This window comes from Somniosus microcephalus, chromosome 11 (genome assembly GCF_052327205.1).
Source record: "Somniosus microcephalus isolate GS21.2 chromosome 11, FLI_Smic_1.0, whole genome shotgun sequence".
In the NCBI taxonomy this organism is placed as follows: domain Eukaryota; kingdom Metazoa; phylum Chordata; class Chondrichthyes; order Squaliformes; family Somniosidae; genus Somniosus; species Somniosus microcephalus.
Genome location: NC_140997.1, coordinates 126,057,037 through 126,082,448, shown reverse-complemented (window position 1 = coordinate 126,082,448; position 25,412 = coordinate 126,057,037). Strand labels below are relative to the sequence as shown.

The 25,412-nt window shown below is 49.0% G+C and overlaps 1 protein-coding gene across 6 annotated transcripts in view; it reads right to left on the bottom strand.

Annotated features, from left to right (window-relative positions):
* The window catches only part of mst1 (macrophage stimulating 1), a 124,534-nt gene that overhangs the window by 80,605 nt on the left and 18,517 nt on the right, over nucleotides 1–25,412 (bottom strand). For all 6 annotated transcript variants that reach the window (XM_086001238.1, XM_086001236.1, XM_086001232.1 and 3 more), the window contains exons 2-3: nucleotides 15,987–16,119; nucleotides 99–211 (exon numbers count right to left, since the gene is read on the bottom strand). In XM_086001238.1, coding sequence (XP_085857364.1) covers nucleotides 99–211; nucleotides 15,987–16,119 — 246 coding nt within the window. The remainder of the gene's footprint in view (nucleotides 1–98; nucleotides 212–15,986; nucleotides 16,120–25,412) is intronic.

The following is a 25,412-nucleotide window of genomic DNA, read 5'->3' as shown; positions in this document are numbered from 1 at the left end:
GCTAAATTCCCAGCACTGCAATCCTCAGATTCTCTGGAAATGAAAGATTGGTTTTCATGAGCAGTCGGGCCATGGGCAGTGTCCATAGAGAGACATACCTTTCTTTTCGTACAGATCGACGTGATTGTGCCTGTGCCGCTCTGCGCCTGATACCTGACTGGTCCAGAAGAGTAGCTGGCATTGCTTGCTCTGCAGGTTGTAATTGAAAGCTCTAAATCAGGAAGAGATAGAAGTTCAAGGTTGTGCTTAGACCATCAAAAGAGGCTCCTACCACAGAGCTCAGTATTTATTGCTATTAGTAGATTTTTATTTTATTGTTGAAAACGGTTGACTATGAAGTAAAATTAAACAGAGAATAATATGAGTATCAAGCCTCGGACGCTGGAGTCGGACACATCGCAAAGCCATCATTCAATGAAAATTCTTAAATTAACCCAAGGAAATTTCTTTCTCATTCATTTTACTTAACAGTTTTCTCTCCCCTTCTCCTGCAGTTACACAGGACTGGGAGCACAGTGCCAGCAGCATCCTGATACTTCCCACAGCTGGCCATTCATCCTGTGTGATTGGCAGCCTGCACAGAGGGGCAGCAGGGCACATACAGGCCACATAATCCTGTGCTTACCTCATGTCCCCACAGTCATGTCACGTCCACACATTTACACCACATCCACACTCACACGCATGTGCACGCACACATACAACCACAGAGTACACTCACATTCATGCAACCCACACTCACACATACACCTCCATGCACACACACATGTTTACATACACTAACATTGGCACACACAGACACACTAATGGCTCCATGCAGATACATACATTGACACTGTCCTGTACACACTTTCACAACCACAAAGTATCACACATTCTTGTACACACACCCACACTCGTCCATACACACGGCGCTGACGAGCACATAACTGACTCGCTGGGCTGCATTTTCCAAGCCCCGAGGAAGCGGGCATGGAGGCTGGACAGCCAGTAAATTAGGAGAAAGTGGGGGCGGATGGCAAACCTGCCCCCATCCCGCCTCCGTGCCCTTTTGCCAGGAGGTGGGAAAATGTGCTGCTTCGGGTCCTGTCTCCTGGAGGCGGGAAAGGCATTTAATCCTTTTAACTGCCTGTTAACAGGTAGTTAACAGACAGAAAAAAGGATTAGTGCCATTATACCTTCACAGGTGAAGGCTTCCCGATCTCGGAGAACCCCGCCGGGTTGGAGGAGATGTGAAGGAGGTTTGCGGGGGTCGGAGGTGATGAATCCGTGATTCTTAAAGTATGATGTTTCCCAATAACAAGACGGAGGCTGTAACTTAACAATCAACAGGTGTTTACTGGAGGAGGGTAGTCTAAAGACTAACAGTACAGAGGCATGCTCAAGGCTTATATACAGGTGCGGTCACTGCCGGTACTACAGTATACAGAAACTGTAAAAGTAGTTCTCTCTTAAAGGTACATACACTACAATTCCTCCCCTTTTAGATTAGTAGTACCCATAACATTCAAATAACAGTTAACACTTTAACATGCACATTAAACTGAAATAGTCCATTTATAGATTCAGTCTTTGGGGCGGCTCCCTGAACCTTTCTGGATAGCGCCTTTCCTGAGGTTCTTATTCTTGGTGCGGAGGCGATTCTGGCCCCTTTTCGTCGGTTAGTTCATCAGTTTCCGCTGCTACTGTTTCTGAGGTAGAGGCTACCAGTATGTCGGGTTCATTCCCAGGTACGCGAGACATGGGGTTGACTCGTTCCTGTGACGCTAGGGTCTGGTCGACGTGGCATCTCACAATGTTCTCCCCGACATCCACTGTGTACATTAATGGCCCCTGCCGTGTGCATATCGTTCCGGGTTGCCATTTCTCTGTTCAGTAGTCGCGGGCCAAGACTGGTTGTCCTACATTGAAGCTCCTTGTCGGCTTCTCATTGATGTGCTGGAATTGCTTATCCTCAACAGTTCTTCGTACATTTGGTCTGAGCAAATCCAGACGAGATCTCAACCTTCGGTTAAAGAACATCATGGCCGGGGTCTGGTTGGTAACTGCATGTGTCGCATTTCTGTAGGCTAACAGGAAATTGTCCACCTTATGCTGTAGTGGAATTTCATCATTGCACATGGCCGTTATCGCCTTTTTAAAGGTTTGTACGAACCTCTCAGCCAATCCATTTGTGGCTGGATGATACGTGGCGGATGTGTAATGCCTTACCCCATTCCTTCTCATAAATCTTCGAAACTCTTCGGACACAAACTGTGGTCCATTATCAGAGCAAATCTGCTCTGGCAAGCCGTTCCTGGCAAATATGGTCCGTAGGACTGCAATCATTTTCTCTGTAGTGGTTGAGGACATTTTTATCACCTCAGGCCATTTCGAGTGCGCATCTACTGCTATTAAGAACATTGAGTCCATGAATGGACCAGCAAAATCAATATGCACCCGTTGCCATGGAGAGGAGGGCCACTCCCATGGGTGTAGAGGGGCATGTGGTGGTGCATTTTGGACCTTCTGGCATCCTGAGCAGCTCTTTGTTAGGTCCTCGATTTGTTGATCAAGCCCCGGCCACCACACATAAGCCCTAGCAAGGCTTTTCATTTTTACCCCTCCCAGATGACCTTCGTGAAGCTCATTGAGCACTCTCTCCCTTAGCTTGGGTGGAATTACCACTCGGGATCCATACATCACTGTCCCCTGGCATACTGACAGCTGTTCTCTTCTGGATGAGAATGCTGGCAACAGTGAGTCGCCATGTGTTGGCCATCCCCTCACCGTCAAATCATATACCCGAGACAGTGTCGGATCATTGCAGGTCTCCTTCTCTATATCCGCGTTAGTTACTGGCAATCGTTCAATTATCGACGAATAAAATATTTCGATAGGGTCCACTGCTGGTGTTTCCTCCACAGCAGGCAGTGGCAGGCGTGATAGCCCATCAGCGTTTCCATGCTGTTTCGTGCCTTTATACTCTATTTCATATTGGTTCGCCCCTAGAAAAAGGTACCATCTTTGTAACCGTTGTGCAGTCATCACCGGAACGCCCTTCTTTGGATTAAAGATGGAGACAAGTGGTTGGTGGTCAGTCAGTAAGGTGAACTTCTGCCCATGCAGATAGTGGTTGAATTTTTTTACTCCCCATACTAGGCTGAGGGCCTCCCTGTCGATCTGGGCGTAGTTGCGCTCGGCTGAGGTTAGTGACCGAGACGCAGAGGCTACTGGCCTCTCCAACCCGTCTGGGAATTTGTGCGACAGCACCGCTCCAATACCATAGGGTGATGCATCACATGCCAACCGAATTGGTAGTGCTGGGTTGAAATGGGCCAACACCTCTTTTGATGTGATCAATTCTTTGCACTTCTGGAAAGCTCGTTTACATTCGTCATTCCACTTCCATGGTACCCCCGTTTGCAGTAGGGTGTTCAGTGGGTGTAATACCGTAGAGAAATTTGGTAAGAACTTATGGTAGTAGTTCACCAGCCCGAGGAACGACCTCAGTTGTGACACATTTTCCGGTGCTGGAGCCTTGACTACTGCCTCAATCTTTTCAGGGGACTTATGTAACCCCTCTTCATCAATAACGTGGCCACAATACGAGATCTGCTTCTGGAAAAACTCGCACTTGTGGCGATTAGCTCGTAGCCCATATTCCTTTAATCTAGTTAGCACCTTCTCCAGGTTGGCAAGGTGATCACTGTCATTTTCACCCGTGACCAGGAGGTCGTCCAAATAACACTGGGTCCCTGGTATCCCTTGCAGGACTTGATCCATTGCCCTTTGCCAAATAGCCGGAGCCGATGCTACCCCGAACACCAGCCGGTTGTATTGGTAGAGACCTTTATGAGTGTTGATTGTGAGGTATTGTTTCGAGGCTTCTTCTACCTTCATTTCCAAGTACGCCTGGGCCAGATCAATTTTGGTAAAGCGTTTACCTCCAGATAGCGAGGCGAAAATATCCTCAATCCGTGGAAGTGGATATTGTACCGTGTGAAGGACTGGGTTCACTGTCACCTTAAAATCCCCACAGATGCGGACCTTCTTTGGTTCCCCAGGCGTATTACTCAACGACCTCTTCATTACAGGAACGATGGGTGTAGCCCACTCGCTCCAGTCTACTTTGGACAGTACTCCTGAACGTTGCAACCCTTCCAGCTCTGCTTCGATGGCCGGTCGGATCGCATAAGGCACCGGTCTGGCCTTAAAAAACTTTGGGCTTGCATTTTCCTCTATTTTAATCGTTGCTGTTATGCCTTTTAGTGTTCCGAGTCCCTTCTGGAACACTTCTTGTGCGTCAGTTAGCATTTTTGACAGTCGTCCAGGTGTGACGTCGTCATCCTTTTTGGCCTCAACCTTCAGTGCCTGTATGGAATGCCAATCTAATTGTATCCTCCGGATCCATTCACGTCCTAGTAGTGGTGGTCCTCCATCTGGCAATACATATAGGTCCATTTTAGGTATTTCCTGGCCTTTGTATATCACTTTCACCTTATTTTTCCTTTGAGGTAGACTTTTTGCCCCGTGTACGTCTTCAAGACCATCTCTGTAGCTTTCAAGGGTATATGTGAAAATAGCCACTTGTAGTCCCTTTGGTTTATGACTGTTAGGGCTGATCCTGTGTCCAATTCCATTTTCACTTGGACTCTGTCTATCTTGACTGTGACCCAGATAGTCTGGTGATCCTCCATTTTGATTACCTTATGTAGTTTCAGACAACCCAGCTCCTTGCTTCCGGAGTCTGTATCACTTTTCTGTTCATCTGAACTACTGTCCATCACCTTATGTACCTTTTTGTACTTCTCCTGTGGAGATTTCTTGCTGCTGCTTTTCTTCCCTGACCTGCAGACTCTTGCTATGTGTCCTGCTTTTCCACACTGTCTGCACACTTGGCCCTTGAACCAACAATCCTTCTGGTCGTGTGTTGTTCTGCCGCAGCGATAACACTTCCCTGCTCCATATGACATTTCATTGGTGCCATATTCTTGCGGTCTCCGTTGTATCTCTGCAGTGCCCCGTGCGGCTGCTTCGTGTGATATTGCCACGCTGAAAGCCTTGTCCAGCGTAAGATCCTTTTCTGATAGAAGCCGTTTCTGGGTTCCTTCACTTTGAAGCCCACACACAAACTTGTCCCTTAATGTATCTGCTAGTCCCAATCCAAACTGGCAATGTTTCGATAGCTTGCGCAGTTCCGTTAAGTACTCAGCATTAGTTTCGTCTTTATGCTGGTTCCTTTTGTGGAACTTAAATCTTTCTGCTATCAGCAGCAGTGTGGGGTTTAAGTGGTCCTGTAGGATTTCCACTATGCTTTCGAAATTCTTATCCACTGGCTTCTCTGGGGTTATTAGGTTTCGCAGTAAGCCATAAGTCTTTGCACCCATGGAATTTAACAAAACCAGTGCTTTCCTAGCATCTGGTACTTCATTCGCCCTGCAGTACACCTCAATGCGTTCCACATATGTCGCCCAATCTTCGACTTCATTGTCGAATGCAGTGATACTGCCACTCTTCGGCATCCCTGGGTGTGAGTAAACTGTCTAAAATGGCGTCTCCCGCGCTCTCCCTTCTTCTCCGTGGCTCAATGGCGTCTCCCGCACTTCCTTTCTTTCCCCCACGGACGCTGTTCAGCCCTTGAGCCCTGGCTGTGCTCTGCACGTTCTCCTGTGCGCCTCTCCCGTTGCCGCCACTCGGTCCTGAACCCGGCTGCTGCTTTACCCTCTCTCTCTCTTTTTTGTTTTTCCTCGACGCCGCTCGGCTTTCAACCCCCGGCTGCGCCCTGTGCGCTTCACCCTCTCTCTTACCCCGTCGACGCTGCTCGGCTTTTTCTCTGCCGTCGGTCGGCTCCAGCCGCCGCTGTCCGGGAAGGGTCTGCGCTGTACCTGTTGCCAGTCTGTTGCTGGATCGTCGTGGCTGGGGAACCAAGCCCGGCTCTCAACAGCCTCCCCTGCGATGTTCACTCTCTGCCGGATGACTGGGTGGTTGCTCGTGGTCGACGCCCATGCTTCTGGCCTTGACTTTCTTCCACCGCCCTCCCGGAGCGAATCGTTGAAAGGAAGTGCAGAGTTGCAGGTAGATTCGAATCAACCTCGTCGCCACTGTTGAATCCGTGATTCTTAAAGTATGATGTTTCCCAATAACTAGACGGAGGCTGTAACTTAACAATCAACAGGTGTTTACTGGAGGAGGGTAGTCTAAAGGCTAACAGTACAGAGGCATGCTCAAGGCTTATATACAGGTGTGGTCACTGCCGGTACTACAGTATACAGGAGCTGTAAAAGTAGTTCTCTCTTAAAGGTACATACACTACAGGAGGCACCTGGAAGTAAGATGTAGAGGTAAGTGATGGGTGCAAGTGTGGAGTGGTAAGTATGTAAGGTGAGTGATAAGTTTTTAAAAATGTTCACTTACCTTGTTTTCTTCCTACAGCCTTCAGCCACGCTGGATCGGGAGAGCTGACATCCTCCTTGTCAATTTCATAGACTGGCTGTTGGAACCTCCGAACCAACAGCCATGTGAAATTTACAAAGTTGAAAGGTTTGATGAGTCCTGAACACAAGGACTCATCAAACTAAAGAGAATGTCAGTGTTTGACAGCTTCACAGAGCTGTCAAACGCTGACATTTCTTCTTTCAAGAAGTCTTGACAGAAAGCATGTCTGACGTTGACGTGCTCTGTCAGTGACTTCCTCCCTAATTGGCCTGCTGAGCCCGCAGGGCAGGCTTAATGTCAATCAGGGGAAAATCCCTCTGGTTGGTCAGGCGAGGATGGAGGCAGGACATTGACACGACAAGCAGCAGTCCCGCCTCCAACTTGTCTCCATTCACAAAATCCAGCCCTCTATAACAGCAAAGACTGGTCCATTACTGACTGTTTCTGCAACAACCACTTACTAACTGGAGCCAATTCTAGGCATTTCATGAGAGCGCATGGAATTGGAGATAACCTATTGACATTTTTTTTTATTCGTTTAAGGGATTGTGGGTGTCTCTGGCAAGGCCAGCATTTATTGCCCATCCCTAATTGCTCTTGAGAAGGTGGTGGTGAGCTGCCATCTTGAACCGCTGCAGTCCGTGAGGTGAAGGTATTCCCACAGTGCTGTTAGGGAGGGAGTTCCAGGATTTTGACCTAGCGACGATGAAGGAACAGCGATATATTTCCAAGTCAGGATGGTGTGTGACTTGGAGGGGAACTTGGAGGTGGTGGTGTTCCCATGAGCCTGCTGCTCTTGTCCTTCTAGGTGGTAGAGGTCGCGAGTTTGGTAGGTGCTGCATAGACTAGGCTTGTATTCCCTGGAGTATAGAAGATTAAGGGGTGATCTAATTGAGGTATTTAAGATGATTAAAGATTTTGATAATGTAGAAAGAGAGAAACTATTTCCTCTGGTGGGGGAGTCCAGAACAAGGGGACATAACCTTAAAGTTAGAGTTAGCCTATTCAGGAGTGATGCTAGCAAGCATTTTGCCACACAAAGGGTAGTGGAAATCTGGAAAACTCTCCCTCAAAAAGCTGTTGAGGCAAAACTGAGATCAATAGAATTTTGCTGGGCAAGGGTAATAAAGGTTATGGAACCAAGGCAGGTAAATTGAGTTAAGATACAGATCAGCCATGATCTAATTAAATGGCGGAATGGGTTCGAGGGGCTGAATGGCCTACTTCCTTCACTCTGTTACAACCCACAACTGGGGGTGCAGGCAGGGTGTAATGCCGTGGTCAAGTGGGCAGGAATCAGCTCTCCAAGTCTTAGGAGCTAGCATCCGTATCACCTGTTGGAAATTGGTGGGAGCTCCATTTGTGCAGTCAGTATGGGACAGAGATGCCATTTCCTGACATGTGATACCAAGTGCAACTCATGGCTAGGTAGCATGGCATCCACGGTTGCTAGGGACCGACAGGTCGGGTGGAAGCACATGGAGCTCCCACTTGACCACGGCATTACATCCTGTCTGTACCCCCAGTTGTGGGTTGTAACAGAGCGTAGGAAGTAGGCCATTCAGCCCGTCGAGCCCGTTCTGCCATTTAATTAGATCATGGCTGATCTGTATCGTAACTCAATTTACCTGCCTTGGTTCCATAACTGTTATTACCCTTGCCCAGCAAAAATCTATCGATCTCAGTTTTGCCTCAACAGCTTTTTGAGTGCAGGAGTAAAGAAGTCTTACTCCAATTATATAGGGCCTTGGTGAGACCACACCTGGAATACTGTGTACAATTTTGATCTCCTTACCTAAGGAAGGATATACTTGCCATAGAGGGAGTGCAACGAAGGTTCACGAGATTGATTCCTGGGATGGCGGGACTGTCGTAGGAGAAGAGATTGAGTAAACTAAGCCTGTATTCTCTTGAATTCAGAAGAATGAGAGGGAATCTCATTGAAGCATACAAAATTATTACAGGGCTTGATAGGATGGATGCTGGGAGAATGTTTCCCTTAGCTGGGGAGTCTAGAACCAGGGGCCACAGCCTCAGGATAAAGGGTAGGCCATTCAGGACTGAGATGAGAAGAAATTTCTTCACACAGAGGGTGGTGAATCTTTGGAATTCTCTACCCCAGAGAGCTGTGGCGACTCAGTCATTGGGTATATTCAAAACAGAAGTCGCTAGATTTCTGACTAGTAAGGGCATCAAGGGATATGGCGATAGGGCCGGTGGATGGAGTTGAGGCAGAAGATCAGCCATGATCTCATTGAATGGCGGAGCAGGCTCGAAGGGCCGAATGGCCTACTCCTGCTCCTATTACTTATGTTCTTATGAAAGGTCACTGAATGGAAAGGTAAGTGTTGTTGGGTCATCTCCACTTGTATTAATTTTTTTTCCTGCTGGCCTCTCCTGAGCCTCTCTGCTAGTTGTCTTTCATTATTTATTTTTTCCCCCCAGAAACATTACTGACATCAATGGGTTTCCCAATGGGAATCTTCTGAATTGAAGTATTCAGAAGAGGAGGATACCGGGCATACCTGTGCCTTCCCATTGGCACCCACATCTCCTGAGATAGGTGAGATTACCTCATGTTGACAGATGTATTGTTGGTGAGACCTCCTGATCCCTAAGGAAGCTGTACCAGCACATCACTGATTGTGTCACTAAAACATCAACTTGCATTTATATAGCGCCTTTAACATAGTAAAACATCCCAAGTTGCTTCACAGAATCATAGAATCATATAGCACAGATGGAGGCCATTCAGCCCATCATGTCTGTGCCGGCTCATTGAAAGAGCTATCCAATTCGTCCCTTTCCCCTGCTCTTTCCCCATAGCCCTGCAAATTTCTCCTTTTCAAGTAAATATCCAATTCCCTCTTGAAAGTTATGATTGAATCTGTTTCTACACAGGAATGAGATCAATAAAGAAATTGACACCAATCCACATCAGGAGATGTTAGGACAGGTGACCAAAAGCTTGATCAAAGAGGTGGGTTTTAATGAGGGTCTTAAAGGAGGACAGAAAGAGAGAGGAAGAGAAGCAAAGAAGTTTAGGGAGGGAATTCTAAAGCTTAGAGGCTAGGTAGCTGAAGGCACAGCTGCTAATGGTGGCGTGAAAGAAGGGAGATGGACAAGGGGCCAAAGTTTGAGGAATGGCGTGTTCTCGGAGGGTTGTAGGGCTGGAGGAGGTTACAGAGATAGAGAGGGACAAGGCCATGGATAAATATAAAAACGAGGATGAGAACTTTAAATCTGAGGCATTGCCGGACTGGGAGCCAATGTAGGTCAATGAGCACAGGGGATGAGTGAACGGAACATGTGAGTTAGGATACAGGCAGCAGAGTTTTGGATCAGCTCATGTTTATGGAGTGTGGAAGATTGGAGGCCTGTGCAATTGCTCGAATGGCTTTGGCCCCATTTTCAAAAGTTTCTAATTTTTTTTATATTTTCAACCAGCAAAACAGAAGGTACTGGCCACACTACATTCATAAGAACATAAGAAATAGGAGCAATCTGGGCCTTCGAGTCTGCTCTGGCATTCAATAAGATCATGGCTGATCTTCTACCTCAACCCCACCTTCCCGCACTATCTCCATATCCCTTGATTCCCTTAATACCCAAAAATCTATCGATCTCTGTCTTGAATATACTCAATGACTGAGCATTCACAGCCCTCTGGGGTAGAGAATTCCAAAGATTCACAACCCTCTGAGTGAAGAAATTTCTCCTCATCTCAGTCCAAAAAGGCAGACCCCTTATTCTGAGACTGTGACCCCTGGTTCTCAACTCCCCAGCCAGGGGAAACATCCTCCCAGCATTTACCCTGTCAAGCCCTGTAAGAATTTTATACAGCAAAATACTGCAGGTGTTGGAAATCCGAAATAACAACAGAAAATGCTGGAAAAACTCAGCAGGTCAGGCAACATCCGTGGAGAGAAATTTGAGTTGACGTTTCGGGTCGAACCCTTCTTCAAAACTGGAAAGAAAAGAAAATGGATCGAAGGCAGGGCTGCGATCGGACAAAAGAAGTGAAAGAAACAAAAGAAGTAAAAGAGACAGTAAAAGGTATACGAAGCTAGACGAGATGGTAATAGGCTGAGATTAGGTGAGAAGTGTACTGGCAGGGCAAGAGATAGCTGTCAGGTGTGAGAGAGAAACAAAAGGAAAGGGGGGGGAAGGAGTGGAAAAATACAAGAAAAAATGTAATAGGGGCCGAGGTTATGATCTGAAATTGTTGAACTCGATATTGAGTCCGGAAGGCTGCAGAGTGCCTAATCGGAAGATGAGGTGCTGTTCCTCGAGTTTACGTTGAGCTTCCGTGGAACAATACAAGAGGTCAAGGACGGTGAGGTCCGAGTGGGAATGGAGCAGTGAATTAAAATGACAGGCGACCGAAAGCTCGGGGTCACCCTTACGGACTGAACGGAGGTGTTCCGCAAAGCGGTCACCCAATCTGCGTTTGGTCTCCCCAATGTAGAGGAGACTGCATCGTGAGCAGCGAATACAGTATACTAGATTGCGAGAAGTACAAGTAAATCGCTGTTTCACCTGGAAGGGGTGTTTGGGGCCCTGGACAGTGGGAAGGGGGGAGGTATACGGGCAGGTGTTACATCTCCTCCGCTTGCACGGGAAGGTGCCAGGCGAAGGGGAAGGGCTGTTTGGGGTGATAGAGGAGTGGACTAGGGTGTCTCGGAGGGAGCGGTCCCTACGGAATGCTGAAAGGGGAGGGGAGGGGAAGATACGTTTGGTGGTGGGATCACTTTGGAGGTAGCGGAAATGCCGGAGGATGATCCGTTAAATGTGGAGGCTGGTGGGGTGAAAGGTGAGGACAAGGGGAACCCAATCGTGGTTCCGGGAGGGAGGGGCAGGGGTGAGGGCAGAAGTGCGAGAGATAGAACTGACACGGTCGAGGGCAGTGTCAACCACGGTAGAGGGGAATCCTCGGTCGCGGAAAAAGGAAGACATGTCTGAAGCACTGGTGTGGAAGATGGCATCGTCGGAGCAGATACGGCGGAGACGGAGAAACTGGGAGAATGGAATAGAGTCCTTACAGGAGGCGGGGTGGGAGGAAGTGTAGTCCAGGTAGCTGTGGGAGTCAGTGGGCTTGTAGTGAATATTGGTCGATAACCGATCCCCAAAGATGGAGATGGAGAAGTCGAGGAAGGGAAGGGAAGAGTCAGAGATGGACCATGTGAAGGTGAGGGAAGGGTGGAAATTGGAGGCAAAGTGAATGAAATTGTCAAGTTCGGGGCGAGAGCAGGAAACAGCACCGATACAGTCATCAATGTATCGGAAAAAGAGGTGAGGGAGGGGACCCGAGTAGGACTGGAACAAAGAGTGTTCCACATAGCCCACGAAAAGGCAGGCATAGCTAGGACCCATGCGGGTACCCATGGCAACACCTTTGATTTGGAGGAAATGAGTGGAGTTAAAGGAGAAGTTGTTCAACGTGAGAACAAGTTCAGCCAGGCGGAGGAGGGTGGTGGTGGATGGGGACTGGTCGGGCCTCTGTTCAAGAAAGAAGCAGAGCGCCCTCAGGCCATCATGGTGGGGGATGGAGGTGTAGAGGGATTGTACGTCCATGGTGAAAAGGAAGCGGTTGGGGCCAGGAAACTGGAAACTGTTAAAGTGGCGGAGGGCGTCCGAAGAGTCGCGGATGTAGGTGGGAAGAGACTGGACAAGGGGAGAAAAGATAGAGTCAAGATAGGAAGAGATAAGTTCTGTGGGGCAAGAACAGGCTGAAACGATGGGTCTACCAGGGCAGTCCTGTTTGTGGATCTTGGGAAGGAGGTAGAAGCGGGCTGTGCGGGGTTGGGGAACTATGAGGTTGGTGGCAGCGGGGGGAAGATCTCCAGAGAAGATGAGGTCAGTGACAGTCTTGGAAACGGTGGTTTGATGTTCGGTAGTGGGGTCATGGGCCAGGTGGAGGTAGGAGGAGGTGTCGGAGAGTTGGCGTTCAGCTTCCACTAGGTAGAGGTCAGTACGCCAAACAACAAAAGCACCGCCCTTGTCAGTGGGTTTAATGACAATGTCAGGGTTGGATCTAAGAGAATGGAGTGCTGCAAGTTCAGAGGGAGGTAGGTTGGAGTGAGTGAGGGGAGCAGAGAAATGGAGGCGGCCGATGTCACGGCGGCAGTTAGCGATGAAAAGATCTAGAGAGGGTAGGAGGCCAGGGGGATGGGTCCAGGTAGAACGGGAATTCTGCAAGCGGAAGAAAGGATCAGTTGTGCGGGGGGGAAGACTCCTGGCCAGAGAAGTAGGCACGGAGACGAAGGCGGCGGAAAAAGAGCTCAACATCGTGCCGAGCTCGAAATTCATTGAGGTGGGGGCGTAAGGGGATGAAGCTCAGGCCTTTGCTGAGGACTGATCATTCGGGGTCAGAGAGGGAAAGGTCAGAGGGGATAGTGAAAACGCGGCAGGGGGTGAGATTGGGAGAAGGGGGGTCAGAGGAAAGTGAAGGGGAAGGTGGTTCTGGAGGGGCATTGGTGTCCAAGAGTTGATGAAGCTTGCGATCCTTGACATCGGAAAGGAAGAAAAAAAGTTTTTTGTTGAAGCGTCGGATGAGTCGAAGGATGAAATGGAACTGTGGACCTGGACAGCTTTGAGATAGAGTGTGCCGGTGTTGCTGAAGAGAGAGGTCGAGAGTGTTCATGTGGCGCCGCATGGCGTTGAGCATGGATCTCAGGATGCGGCGAGAGCAGTAGTTCGAGGAACGATGAATATCTTGGAGATATTTGTAATCCTGGGTGGATCCGAAGCACGAAGGGTGGATTTCGAGCTCGGCACGATGTTGAGCTCTTTTTCCGCCGCCTTCATCTCCGTGCCCACTTCTCTGGCCAGGAGTCTTCCCCCCACACAACTGACCCTTTCTCCCGCTTGCAGAATTCCCGTTCTACCTGGACCCCTCCCCCTGGCCTCCTACCCTCGCTAGATCTTTTCATCGCTAACTGCCGCCGTGACATCGGCCGCCTCCATTTCTCTGCTCCCCTCACTCACTCCAACCTACCTCCCTCTGAACTTGCAGCACTCCATTCTCTTAGATCCAACCCTGACATTGTCATTAAACCCACTGACAAGGGCGGTGCTGTTGTTGTTTGGCGTACTGACCTCTACCTAGCGGAAGCTGAACGCCAACTCTCAGACACCTCCTCCTACCTCCACCATGACCCCACTACCGAACATCAAACCACCGTTTCCAAGACTGTCACTGACCTCATCTCCTCTGGAGATCTTCCCCCCGCTGCCACCAACCTCATAGTTCCCCAACCCCGCACAGCCCGCTTCTACCTCCTTCCCAAGATCCACAAACAGGACTGCCCTGGTAGACCCATCGTTTCAGCCTGTTCTTGCCCCACGGAACTTATCTCTTCCTATCTTAACTCTATCTTTTCTCCCCTTGTCGTCTCTTCCCACCTACATCCGCGACTCTTCGGACGCCCTCCGCCACTTTAACAGTTTCCAGTTTCCTGGCCCCAACCGCTTCCTTTTCACCATGGACGTACAATCCCTCTACACCTCCATCCCCCACCATGATGGCCTGAGGGCGCTCTGCTTCTTCCTTGAACAGAGGCCCGACCAGTCCCCATCCACCACCACCCTCCTCCGCCTGGCTGAACTTGTTCTCACGTTGAACAACTTCTCCTTTAACTCCACTCAATTCCTCCAAATCAAAGGTGTTGCCATGGGTACCCACATGGGTCCTAGCTATGCCTGCCTTTTCGTGGGCTACGTGGAACACTCTTTGTTCCAGTCCTACTCGGATCCCCTCCCTCACCTCTTTTTCCGATACATTGATGACTGTATCGGTGCCGTTTCCTGCTCTCGCCCCGAACTTGACAATTTCATTCACTTTGCCTCCAATTTCCACCCTTCCCTCACCTTCACATGGTCCATCTCTGACTCTTCCCTTCCCTTCCTCGACTTTTCCGTCTCCATCTCTGGGGATCGGTTATCGACCAATATTCACTACAAGCCCACTGACTCCCACAGCTACCTGGACTACACTTCCTCCCACCCTGCCTCCTGTAAGAACTCTATTCCATTCTCCCAGTTTCTCCGTCTCCGCCGTATCTGCTCCGACGAGGTCATCTTCCACACCAGTGCTTCAGACATGTCTTCTTTTTTCCGCAACCGAGGATTCCCCTCTACCGTGGTTGACACTGCCCTCGACCATGTCAGTTCTTTCTCTCGCACTTCTGCCCTCACCCCTGCCCCTCCCTCCCGGAACCACGATAGGGTTCCCCTTGTCCTCACCTTTCACCCCACCAGTCTCCACATTCAACGGATCATCCTCCGGCATTTCCGCTACCTCCAAAGTGATCCCACCACCAAACGTATCTTCCCCTCCCCTCCCCTTTCAGCATTCCGTAGGGACCGCTCCCTCCGAGACACCCTAGTCCACTCCTCTATCACCCCAAACAGCCCTTCCCCTTCGCCTGGCACCTTCCCGTGCAAGCAGAGCAGATGTTACACCTGCCCCTATACCTCCACCCTTCCCACTGTCCAGGGCCCCAAACACCCCTTCCAGGTGAAACAGCGATTTACTTGTACTTCTCGCAATCTAGTATACTGTATTCGCTGCTCATGATGCGGTCTCCTCTACATTGGGGAGACCAAACGCAGATTGGGTGACCGCTTTGCGGAACACCTCCGTTCAGTCCATAAGGGTGACCCCGAGCTTCTGGCTGCCTGTCATTTTAATTCACCGCTCCATTCCCACTCGGACCTCACTGTCCTTGGCCACTTGTATTGTTCCACGGAAGCTCAACGTAAACTCGAGGAACAGCACCTCATCTTCCGATTAGGCACTCTGCAGCCTTCCGGACTCAATATCGAGTTCAACAATTTCAGATCATAACCTCGGCCCCTATTACATTTTTTCTTGTATTTTTCCACTCCTTCCCCCCCCCCCTTTCCTTTTGTTTCTCTCTCACACCTGGCAGCTATCTCTTGCCCTGCCAGTACACTTCTCACCTAATCTCAGCCTATTACCATCTCGTCTAGCTTTGTATACCTTTTATTGTCTCTTTTACTTCTTTTGTTTCTTTCACTTCTTTTGTCCGATCGCAGCCCTGCCTTCGATCCATTTTCTTTTCTTTCCAGTTTTGAAGAAGGGTTCGACCCGAAATGTCAACTCAAATTTCTCTCCACGGATGTTGCCTGACCTGCTGAGTTTTTCCAGCATTTTCTGTTGTTATTAAGAATTTTATATGTTTCAATGAGATCACCTTTCATTCTTCTAAATTCTAAAGAATATAGGCCTAGTCTACTCAATCTGTCCTCATAGGACAATCCCCCCATCCTCAGAGACCTCTGAGGCCAGCCACAGCCCATCCCCACCCACTGTCCAGCCAAACTTCCTAACAACTTCTATAAATGACCCCAGGACTGGAAAATCAGCCTGGGTCAGGGATCATGTATCTGTGGCAGACAGAACTCGCCCAATGTCAAAGGTGAACCCCAATTCCCCAACTGTGGAAAACCCAGCTCTGTCTCCAAAAATCCCGCCTTTCGTGAAGCGCACTGGTAAGATGGAGAGTGAATAATTCTAACGGGTGCATTTTCACAGAGGACTCTACCTGTACTGGTAACTATGGGTACACTGGCTGGCACACTGCTCTTCCGATGAAGGCTCCTCTGGTGACCAATAAGATGTACGCCGGAGTTGCACTCCTTTGGAGCGGTGGTAGTCATTAAGAGGGCTCCGCTGTCCTGAAAAAGAAGAACATTACGTTACACTTTAACTCTAAAGGGACAAGGAGGGCTCCATGCGATTGCCTGCCCATCGAGGGCTGAAGGGGCAATGAAGTATCACTACTCCAAACTGGAATCGGCCTTCACCTCAGATCACAGGCGATGCAGATATCGGGATCAATAATAAACCATGGGTACTGGAGCTATCAATTAGTAAATTACAAACATAATCATGTACGAATCATTTGAAAATGAGGGACAGGAAAAGACCATCACCCCATGACTATGACCATGACTGGATAATGTAGACCACAACAAGATGTTTCACCTTGTCCAGAACAGTAGAACCTGAGGACACGACCTACGTTTGAAGGGGGGTAAATACAAAACTAATCTGCGGAAACAATATTTCAGTGAGCGAGTGGTCAATCTATGGAACAGGCTCCCCAGGGAGATGGTGGAAGCAGTTAGTATTGATTCATTCAAATGCAAATGAGATAGATTTAAATAACATTTTGGGATACAGTATAGGATTAATTTGAGACATGACGTGGTAAGTGTAGCATACTCGGGAGGAACAGGTGACTTTGGATCTATGGTGTCCAATCTCTCGAACACTGGGGTTTTCCTCGTGTCATGTCTGGATCTGTTGTAGATTAAATGATAGAGATTGATTGCTATGATTAATCAACAATTCTATTATCATTGTATCATGTGACTACCAGGATGGTAGAAGGTGAACTAGATTGACCTTAGACATTTTTCGTCTAGCAATTCCTATGTTCCACCACCCTCCCCCCCCACACGCAACAGAGAAAATCACCTAAGGCAATTTAGGAAAGAACTCTGGAAAACTCCTCTCCAACCCTCGAAGGTGATGAAACAGGTTCCAGGAGACACATCTCCCCAATACCCACCTACCTTCTCAGGAGCTCGTCCAGCTCCCTTTTGAACACTTGCGGCGAATCTGCACCCACAGCACATGTCAGCAACTTGTCCCATAGGCTGACGACTCTCTGAAAATAAGTGCCCCCTGACATCTAACCTAATTCTATGTTTATGTAACTTACACTCACTTTCCCATGTCCTCCTTGGCCTATCTAACTCAAATGGCCTATCCACATGGATCGAGTCTAATTCTTTTGTTATTTTAAAGACCTCAATTAAATCTCCTTGAAGTCTACACTTTTCTGGAGTAAAAGTCCCCAGCCCCTTAAGCCCATCGTGGTAACTGAGGGCCTTTAAAGTAGGTATCAATCTAGTGGCCCTCTTCTGAACCTTTTCCAGGGCCGTTACCCTGGATGGGACCAAAATGGGACAGTGTTCCAGATGAGGCCTGACCAAGGTATTTTACAGGCACAGAACAGTACTTCTTGATATGTATTTAATCGTCCTGGCAATACATCCTGACATCCTGTTTGCTTTTGTAATATCCTCATGGCACTGGTCATGGACCTTAAATGGCTGATATGCTCTTACTACCCACTCAGCTTGCTTAGGCACACAACCTTGCAGGGTGTATATATGCTTGGAGTTGTCCCTACCCAAGTGCATCACACTACATTTACCTATCTATATTAATAGATAGTGAGGTTGCAATCCCTGAAGCCCATTAATTAAGCAGCAGCTCCATATTATTAGACAGTAATTGAACCTTACCCCAATGAATAAACAACACTATAGGTAACCCCAATAATTCAGCTGGTTCCAACATTCAATAGTTAAGACATACGGGTAGGTTCCAGGTTCGACCCCTGATTGGTGTTAACTAATTTCAGCCAGTTGTGAAATGGGATCTACAATTGACCTGTGTCGCTGGGTTGGGAGGTGATGCGCTATCAATTACTCATAAAAGACTGAGAGTTAGAAGAGTAACTAAAGGCTTTTATTAACAACAGAATGGAGGTCTGCCTCGCGTGGTCGACCGGTCCATGATACTAAGGGCTGGGGAGCAGTCACCTTTATACTAGGACCTGTGGGAGGAGTCAGCCGAGGCATGTCCAGGCATGTACACAGTGGAATACAAACAGGACAAACAGGAATACAAACAGTGGTTTACCACATTCACCCCTTGTTTAAAATTGAGTCCGGCGGGGTGAAGTGTATTAAAAGTTAGTGTATTGGAGTCTCTCCGGAGGTCTTGTCTGCCGCTGTGATCTGCGTGGCGACGGCAGGGGTAGTGAAGTTTCCGGCGTCGAGTCCAGCGTAGGCTGTGGCACAGGCGTGTCGTCCTCGTAGATGTCGAGCGGGTCGTGGGGCCCAGGCCTGCCGTCTGCTGGGGCTGGATATCGGATCGTGGGGGGGGGTGGTAGTGGGTAGTGGGTTACTGCGGCCCCCGAGGGTGCAAGGTCTCTTATGGAGACTGTGTCCTCCCGCCCGTCCGGGTATGCGATGTAAGCATACTGGGGGTTGGCGTGGAGGAGGTCGACCCTCTCGACCAGGGGGTCCATTTTATGGGTCCTCACGTGTCTTCTCAGTAGGACCGGCCCTGGGGACATCAGCCATGGCGGTAGCGATGTCCCCGATGTGGACTTCCTTGGGAAGACAAACATTTTCTCATGAGGGGTGGCGTTAGTGGCAGTGCAGAGCAGTGACCGAATAGAGTGGAGCGCATCGGGGAGCACATCCTGCCAGCGGGAGGTTGGAAGGCCCCTAGACTTTAAGGCTAGCAGGACGGCCTTCCAAACTGTCGCATTTTCTCTTTCCACCTGTCCGTTCCCCCGGGGGTTGTAACTGGTGGTCCTGCTTGTGGCAATACCCCTAGTTAGCAGGTACTGATGGAGTTCGTCGCTCATAAACGATGAGCCCCGGTCGCTATGGATATAGCTGGGGAAGCCGAACAGGGTGAAGAGGTTGTTCAGACATTTAATGACCGTGGCACTGGTCATGTCCGGGCAGGGGAAGGCGAACGGGAAACGGGAGTACTCATCAATAATATTGAGGAAGTACACATTGCGGTCGGAGGAGGGGAGAGGCCCTTTAAAATCGACGCTCAGGCGCTCGAAGGGGCGAGTGGCTTTTATCAGGTGGGCCCTGTCTGGTCTATAAAAGTGCGGTTTGCACTCAGCGCAGACTTGGCAGTTCCTGGTCATGGTCCTGACCTCCTCAATAGAGTAAGGCAGGTTGCGGGCCTTGATGAAGTGGAAGAACCTGGTGACCCCCGGGTGGCAGAGGTCATTGTGGAGGGCCCGCAGTCTATCGATCTGCGCGCTGGCGCAGGTGCCACGCGATAGCGCATCCGGGGGTTCATTTAGCTTCCCGGGCCGGTACAAGATCTCGTAATTGTAGGTGGAAAGTTCGATTCTCCACCTCAAGATCTTGTCATTTTTGATTTTGCCCCTCTGCTTGTTGTTAAACATAAAAGCAACTGAACGCTGGTCAGTGAGCAGGGTAAATCGTTTTCCGGCCAGATAGTGCCTCCAATGACGCACAGCCTCCACAATCGCCTGGGCCTCCTTCTCAACAGCGGAGTGTCTGGTCTCCGGGCCTTGGAGGGTTCATGAAAAGAAGGCCACGGGTCTCCCCGCCTGATTGAGGGTAGCGGCCAGGGCAAAGTCAGACGCGTCGCTTTCCACCTGGAAGGGGATGGATTCGTCCACTGCGTGCATGGTGGCTTTGGCAATGTCCTCCTTGATACGGTGGAAGGCTAAGCGGGCCTCTGCCGTCAAGGGAAAAGAGGTGGACTTGATCAGCGGACGGGCCTTGTCCGCATAGTAGGGGACCCACTGGGCGTAATAGGAGAAAAACCCTAGGCACCTCTTCAGGGCCTTGAGGCAGTGGGGCAGTGGAAGTTCCATAAGGGGACGCATCCGGTCGGGGTCGGGGCCGATGACTCCGTGTTCCACAACACAGCCAAGGATGGCGAGGCGGTTTGTGCGGAATATGCACTTCTCCTTGTTATATGTCAGGTTTAGGAGTTGGGCGGTGCGGAGGAATTTTTCGAGGTTTGCGTCATGGTCCTGCAAGTCACGGCCGCAGATGGTCACATTGTCCAGATATGGGAAAGTGGCCTGCAACGCATTTTAATCTACCATCCGGTCCATCTCCCTTTGGAAGACGGAGACCCCGTTGGTGACGCCAAAGGGAACCCTAAGGAAGTGATAGAGGCGGCCGTTTGCCTCAAAGGCAGTGTACTGGCGGTCCTCAGGGCGGATGGGGAGCTGGTGGTACGCTGATTTCAGGTCAATGGTCGAGAAGACGCGGTACTGCGCGATCTGGTTGACCATATCAGCTATACGGGGGAGTGGGTAGGCGTCCAGCAGGGTGTAGCGATTTATTGTCTGGCTGTAGTCGATGACCAGGCGCTGCTTCTCGCCGGTCTTAACGACCACAACCTGGGCTCGCCAGGGGCTGGTGCTGCCCTCAATAATCCCTTCTTTCAGGAGCCGCTCCACTTCGGTTTTAATGAAAACCCTGTCCCCGGCACTGTATCGCCTGCTCTTTGTGGCGATGGGCTTACAGTCGGGGGTGAGGTTAGCAAACAGTTGGGGGGGGGGTGACTCTGAGTGTGGAGAGGTTGCACCTGGTGCGCGGCGGGCAGTATGGAAGCTGCTGGCTGCGGACTGTGAGTGGGGGTAGGGGTCCACCGTACGCCATTGTAACACTTTTAAGGTGGCACTGAAAATCTAACCCCAGCAGGACGGCAGCGCAGAGGTCAGCCAGGACCAGAAGTTTAAAATGATCGTACACGGTCCCGTCTACTACGAGTGTCACCACGCAGTAGCCGCCGATGTCCGCCGACTGGGACTCGGAGGCCATAGAAATCCGCTGTTGCGCAGGCAGGACTGGGAGAGAGCAACGCCGCACCGTGTCGGGGTGGATGAAGCTCTCCGTGCTCCGAGTCAAAAAGGCAGATTGTATCGTGACCATTTACCTTAATGTCCATTGTGGAACTGGCCAGTTGGTGCGGTCTCGCTTGGTCCAGTGTAACGGATGCCAGCGTAGGGGTCGGTGTGTCGCTGCGGGTATCAGATGAGGCGGTGTCGGGGGCCTGCTGCGTCCCGGCTGTCGTCCAAGATGGCGGCGTCCATGATCCCCATGTGGCTGGAGGCGTCCAAAATGGCTGCTGTACCGGTGATTCGCACATGGCCGGGGAGGTCCAAAATGGCGGCCAGCATGGCCCACACGCGGCGCTGCTGGGGTTCGGGGTGGCTTTGGCCCTGCAGACGCTAGCATAGTGTCCCTTCTTCCCGCAGCCCGAGCAGATCGCGTTTTTCGCCGGGCAGCGCGCTCTGGGGTGTTTTGCCTGGCCACAGAAGTAGCATTTCTGGCCTTGGGGCACTGCTGTCTGGCCTTGGGACACTGCTGCGGTAGTTGGGCCGTTGTTGGGGTGTGGCTGGGGTGGCACGGCGCTATGAGGCGGTCCTACCGTGTCCCAGGCTGTCATTCCCCGCGGCGTCCACGGTGCAGAGGAGTAGGCATCCATGCCCTGGTAGGCTGCATCCAACGATAGTGCGAGTTCAGAGGCCTTGTTGAGGTCGAGGTTACTCTGCTCCAACAGTCGCTGTCGGGTGTAATTGGATCTGTGGCCCGCTACAAAAGCGTCCCGGATAAGTTCCTCTGTGTACACGGCGGCCTTTACATCCTTACAACCACAGGCCCGGCCAAGCACAGACAGTGCCTGAAGGTATTCCACGGTCGATTCCCCAGGTTGTTGTTTACGACTCCCCAGGAGGTGCCTGGCGTACACTTCGTTCACTGGGCGCGTGTACTGGTCCTTGAGGAGCTTGATAGCGTCCGCGTACGAGGTCGCGTCTTGGATGACCGAGTACACTCGGTGGTTCACTTTGGAGGTCAGGACATCCAGTTTGTCCTCGTCCGATTTGATTGCTTCGGAGGCGGTCAGGAATTTTTCGAAACACTTAAGCCAGTGAGTAAACTTGGTGGATGAGTCCGCCTCCCGATGATCTAAGTCCAGGCATGCTGGTGTGAGGATCTTCTCCATTATAAAAATGTTGTTAATAAAATTGATGCGCTATCAATTACTCATAAAAGACTGAGAGTTAGAAGAGTAACTAAAGGCTTTTATTAACAACAGAATGGAGGTCTGCCTCGCGTGGTCGACCGGTCCATGATACTAAGGGCTGGGGAGCAGTCACCTTTATACTAGGACCTGTGGGAGGAGTCAGCCGAGGCATGTCCAGGCATGTACACAGTGGAATACAAACAGGACAAACAGGAATACAAACAGTGGTTTACCACAGGAGGTGAGGGTAAAAAAATCAGCCTGGGTTCCCATACATAATCACTGTCCAGTGACCACAGCTTAAAGTGTGTGTGTGGCTGTCGGGTGAGGTCAGAATTGAGCTTGTTTTTGATGCTCCCCTCTCTTGTGATCAAGTAACTGTAATGATCAATAACATGTCATTCTTTCGTGGACACTAGGTGGAGCCGTAGAGCTGTATGTATAAGACTACACTACCCAGCTGTATGTATATTAAGACTACATTACCCATGAGGCACTAGGCTACCCACAAGGCAGCAGTCAAGATGGAAGCCTCTACAGATACTGTACCTAGTCCACATGTGCTGAATAAAAGTGTCTAGCAAAAGCTAGCTGTGTTCATAATAAGAATGTCTAGTTATTAATGAACATAAGATGTTGAAGGATGGTGAAGATCTGCTGAAAATTGTGAAAAGTGACATGGAGAATTTGAAGCCACCAGAGCGTTTGAAACTCACAGGAAACATCGACTACAATTGGCAGACTCTTAAACAACAATTCGAACTCTACATTGCAGCCATCGGATTCGGTACGAAGCCAGATGCAAGGAAGATAGCGTTGCTGCTTACGGTTGCAGGCCCACAGGCGATAGAGGTATTTAATACATTTGTATTTAATCCAGAGGAGAACAGAGAAAAATTAGAAGATGTGCTAAAAAAATTTGATGCACATTGCTCTCCCAAAAAGAATGAGACATATGAAAAATACATCTTCCGTTCTCAGACACAGCAACAAAATGAGACTTTCGATAGCTTTATAACTGATCTGAAACTGAAAGCACAGACATGTAATTTCTCTGAGCTGAAATCATCCATGATTCGTGACCAGATTGTGTTTGGTATTCATGATAAAAAAGTCAGGGAACATCTGTTGAGAGAAACCGAACTAAATTTGGAAAATGCAGTGAAAATATGCCAAGCCAGCGAGCTAGCTCGAAAGCACGCGAAGACTTTCAGTGAAATCAATAATGATGTGATTGTAATGAGTGATAATGCTGCTGTCGGTGCTGTGTCCTACAAGGGGAAGAAACGTGGGCAGAACAGAAATGAAAAGCAATCGGAGGATGAAATTTTTAATTGTAAACGCTGTGGTTACAAACACCAGTTAAGACAATGCCCAACGTTTGGAAAAATGTGCACAAAGTGTAATGGAAAGAATCACTTTGCCAAACAATGCTTTTCAAAAGTAAAAACAACGAAAGGGCAACAAGTTAATGTGATTGAGGACACTGATTTAAGTGAGACATTTTTTGTAGGAATGGTGTCATGTGACGATATCAAAAGAGATACAGAAAATGTGCAGCCCTCAGAAATGGACAATGCTGAACATAAAGTCAATGCAGTAAAAGTGGACAAATGGATGATCCCACTGCAGATAAATGGAGCATTAGTTACATTGAAACTGGACACTGGGGCAAAAGCAAACTTAATCAGTATGAGTGACATTAACAATATGAAAGAAAAGCCCAAAATACAGAAAAAGTCAGTACTACTGAAGAGCTATAATGGACAGAAAATAGATAGCTTAGGTGTATGCAGACTTAAAGTGACAGTCAAAGACAAAGTGCATCATCTCATGTTTTCTGTTGTGGCTGAAAGACTTGATTCGATACTAGGTGACAAAGCTTGTGAAGACTTAAAACTGGTCAAGAGAGTCTATCGTATAAACTGTGCCATAAGCAGACCAGATGACTCAGGTGATGAAGCAGAGAGCCCATCAAGGATGAAAAGGCCAAAGGGTATCCATGTCTTCAAAAAGCCTAGTTTCTCCAAGAAGAAAGAAAAAGACTTTAAGGTCAAAGAGAAGCCAAAGGAAGAAAAGCACAAAGAGGAAAAACACAAGGAGAAAAAGTCCAAAGATATAACCGCAGCAGATGTTGTTAAGCAGTGGAAAGAGAAAAAGAAAAAGAAGAAGCCTGCACCAGAGCAGGAAGCAGTTCCGGTGGATACTCCTTCTTCCCTCAGGCCAATCTTTGGTGTTCCATTAGCCGAGGCTGCCGAGAGGACTATGCTGTATGATGGGATCCAGCTGCCAGCAGTTTTTCGAGAGTGCATTGACTACATTGAGAGTAATGGCATGAAGAGTGAAGGAAACACTGAAACCCTCTCCAAGCAAAGATCGCAAGGAGACCTCGACCTATACAAGAGCAGATCGATGACAATGCCGCAACTGCATCTTGTCATTCACCGCCAGAACAATCTCATGAAGACACATCAGACTTACCCGTGTTGAGAAGATCCCCACGTGAAGTAAAAAAGCCTGATAGACTTAATCTTTGAGTACAATGTAAAGTTTTGAAAATGTGTTGACTGTTTCGAAAATGTTTATGTTTATAGAGCACTAACAAAAGTGTTACTGATATTATATTTATTGTTTTCTTGAAAGTTGATTGATATTGATTTTGTTAAACCTCAAAGAAAGGGGGATGTAATGATCAATAACGTCATTCTATAGTGGACACTAGGTGGAGCCGTAGAGCTGTATATAGCTGTATGTATAAGACTACACTACCCAGCTGTATGTATATTAAGACTACATTACCCATGAGGCACTAGGCTACCCACAAGGTAGCAGTCAAGATGGAAGCCTCTACAGATACTCTACCTAGTCCACATGTGCTCAATAAAAGTGTCTAGCAAAAGTTGGTTTTGTTCATAATAAGAATGTCTATTTATTAATGAACATAAGAGTAACCTGTCAACATTTACTGTCTCGGCTCGTCACTTGGGTAAGATACCACAGAGCACCCAACCCTTGTGAAACTGTACTCTAGCAAGGACTGGTGGCCTGGAGCATTTGTGCCCAGATACATCTGTAATCCAGGCGCAAACCAATTATGTGCCTTAAAAGATGGTGGAATTATGGGCGTAAGTGAGTTATGCACGTAACTACAATATGCCCAAGTCTCCTCGATCTTTTATGTCCATCCATCAAACCCTGTGTCCGAACGAATCTCCGCCCACAAAACTAGCCACCCCCCCGACTCAAATGCAAGTATCCTTAAATTGTGCTTGTTCGGGGTGAGGTTCTCTCAATATTGTGGCCAGATTTTCAAGCGCAGCAGGAAACAAAGTATTTTTTCTGTTCT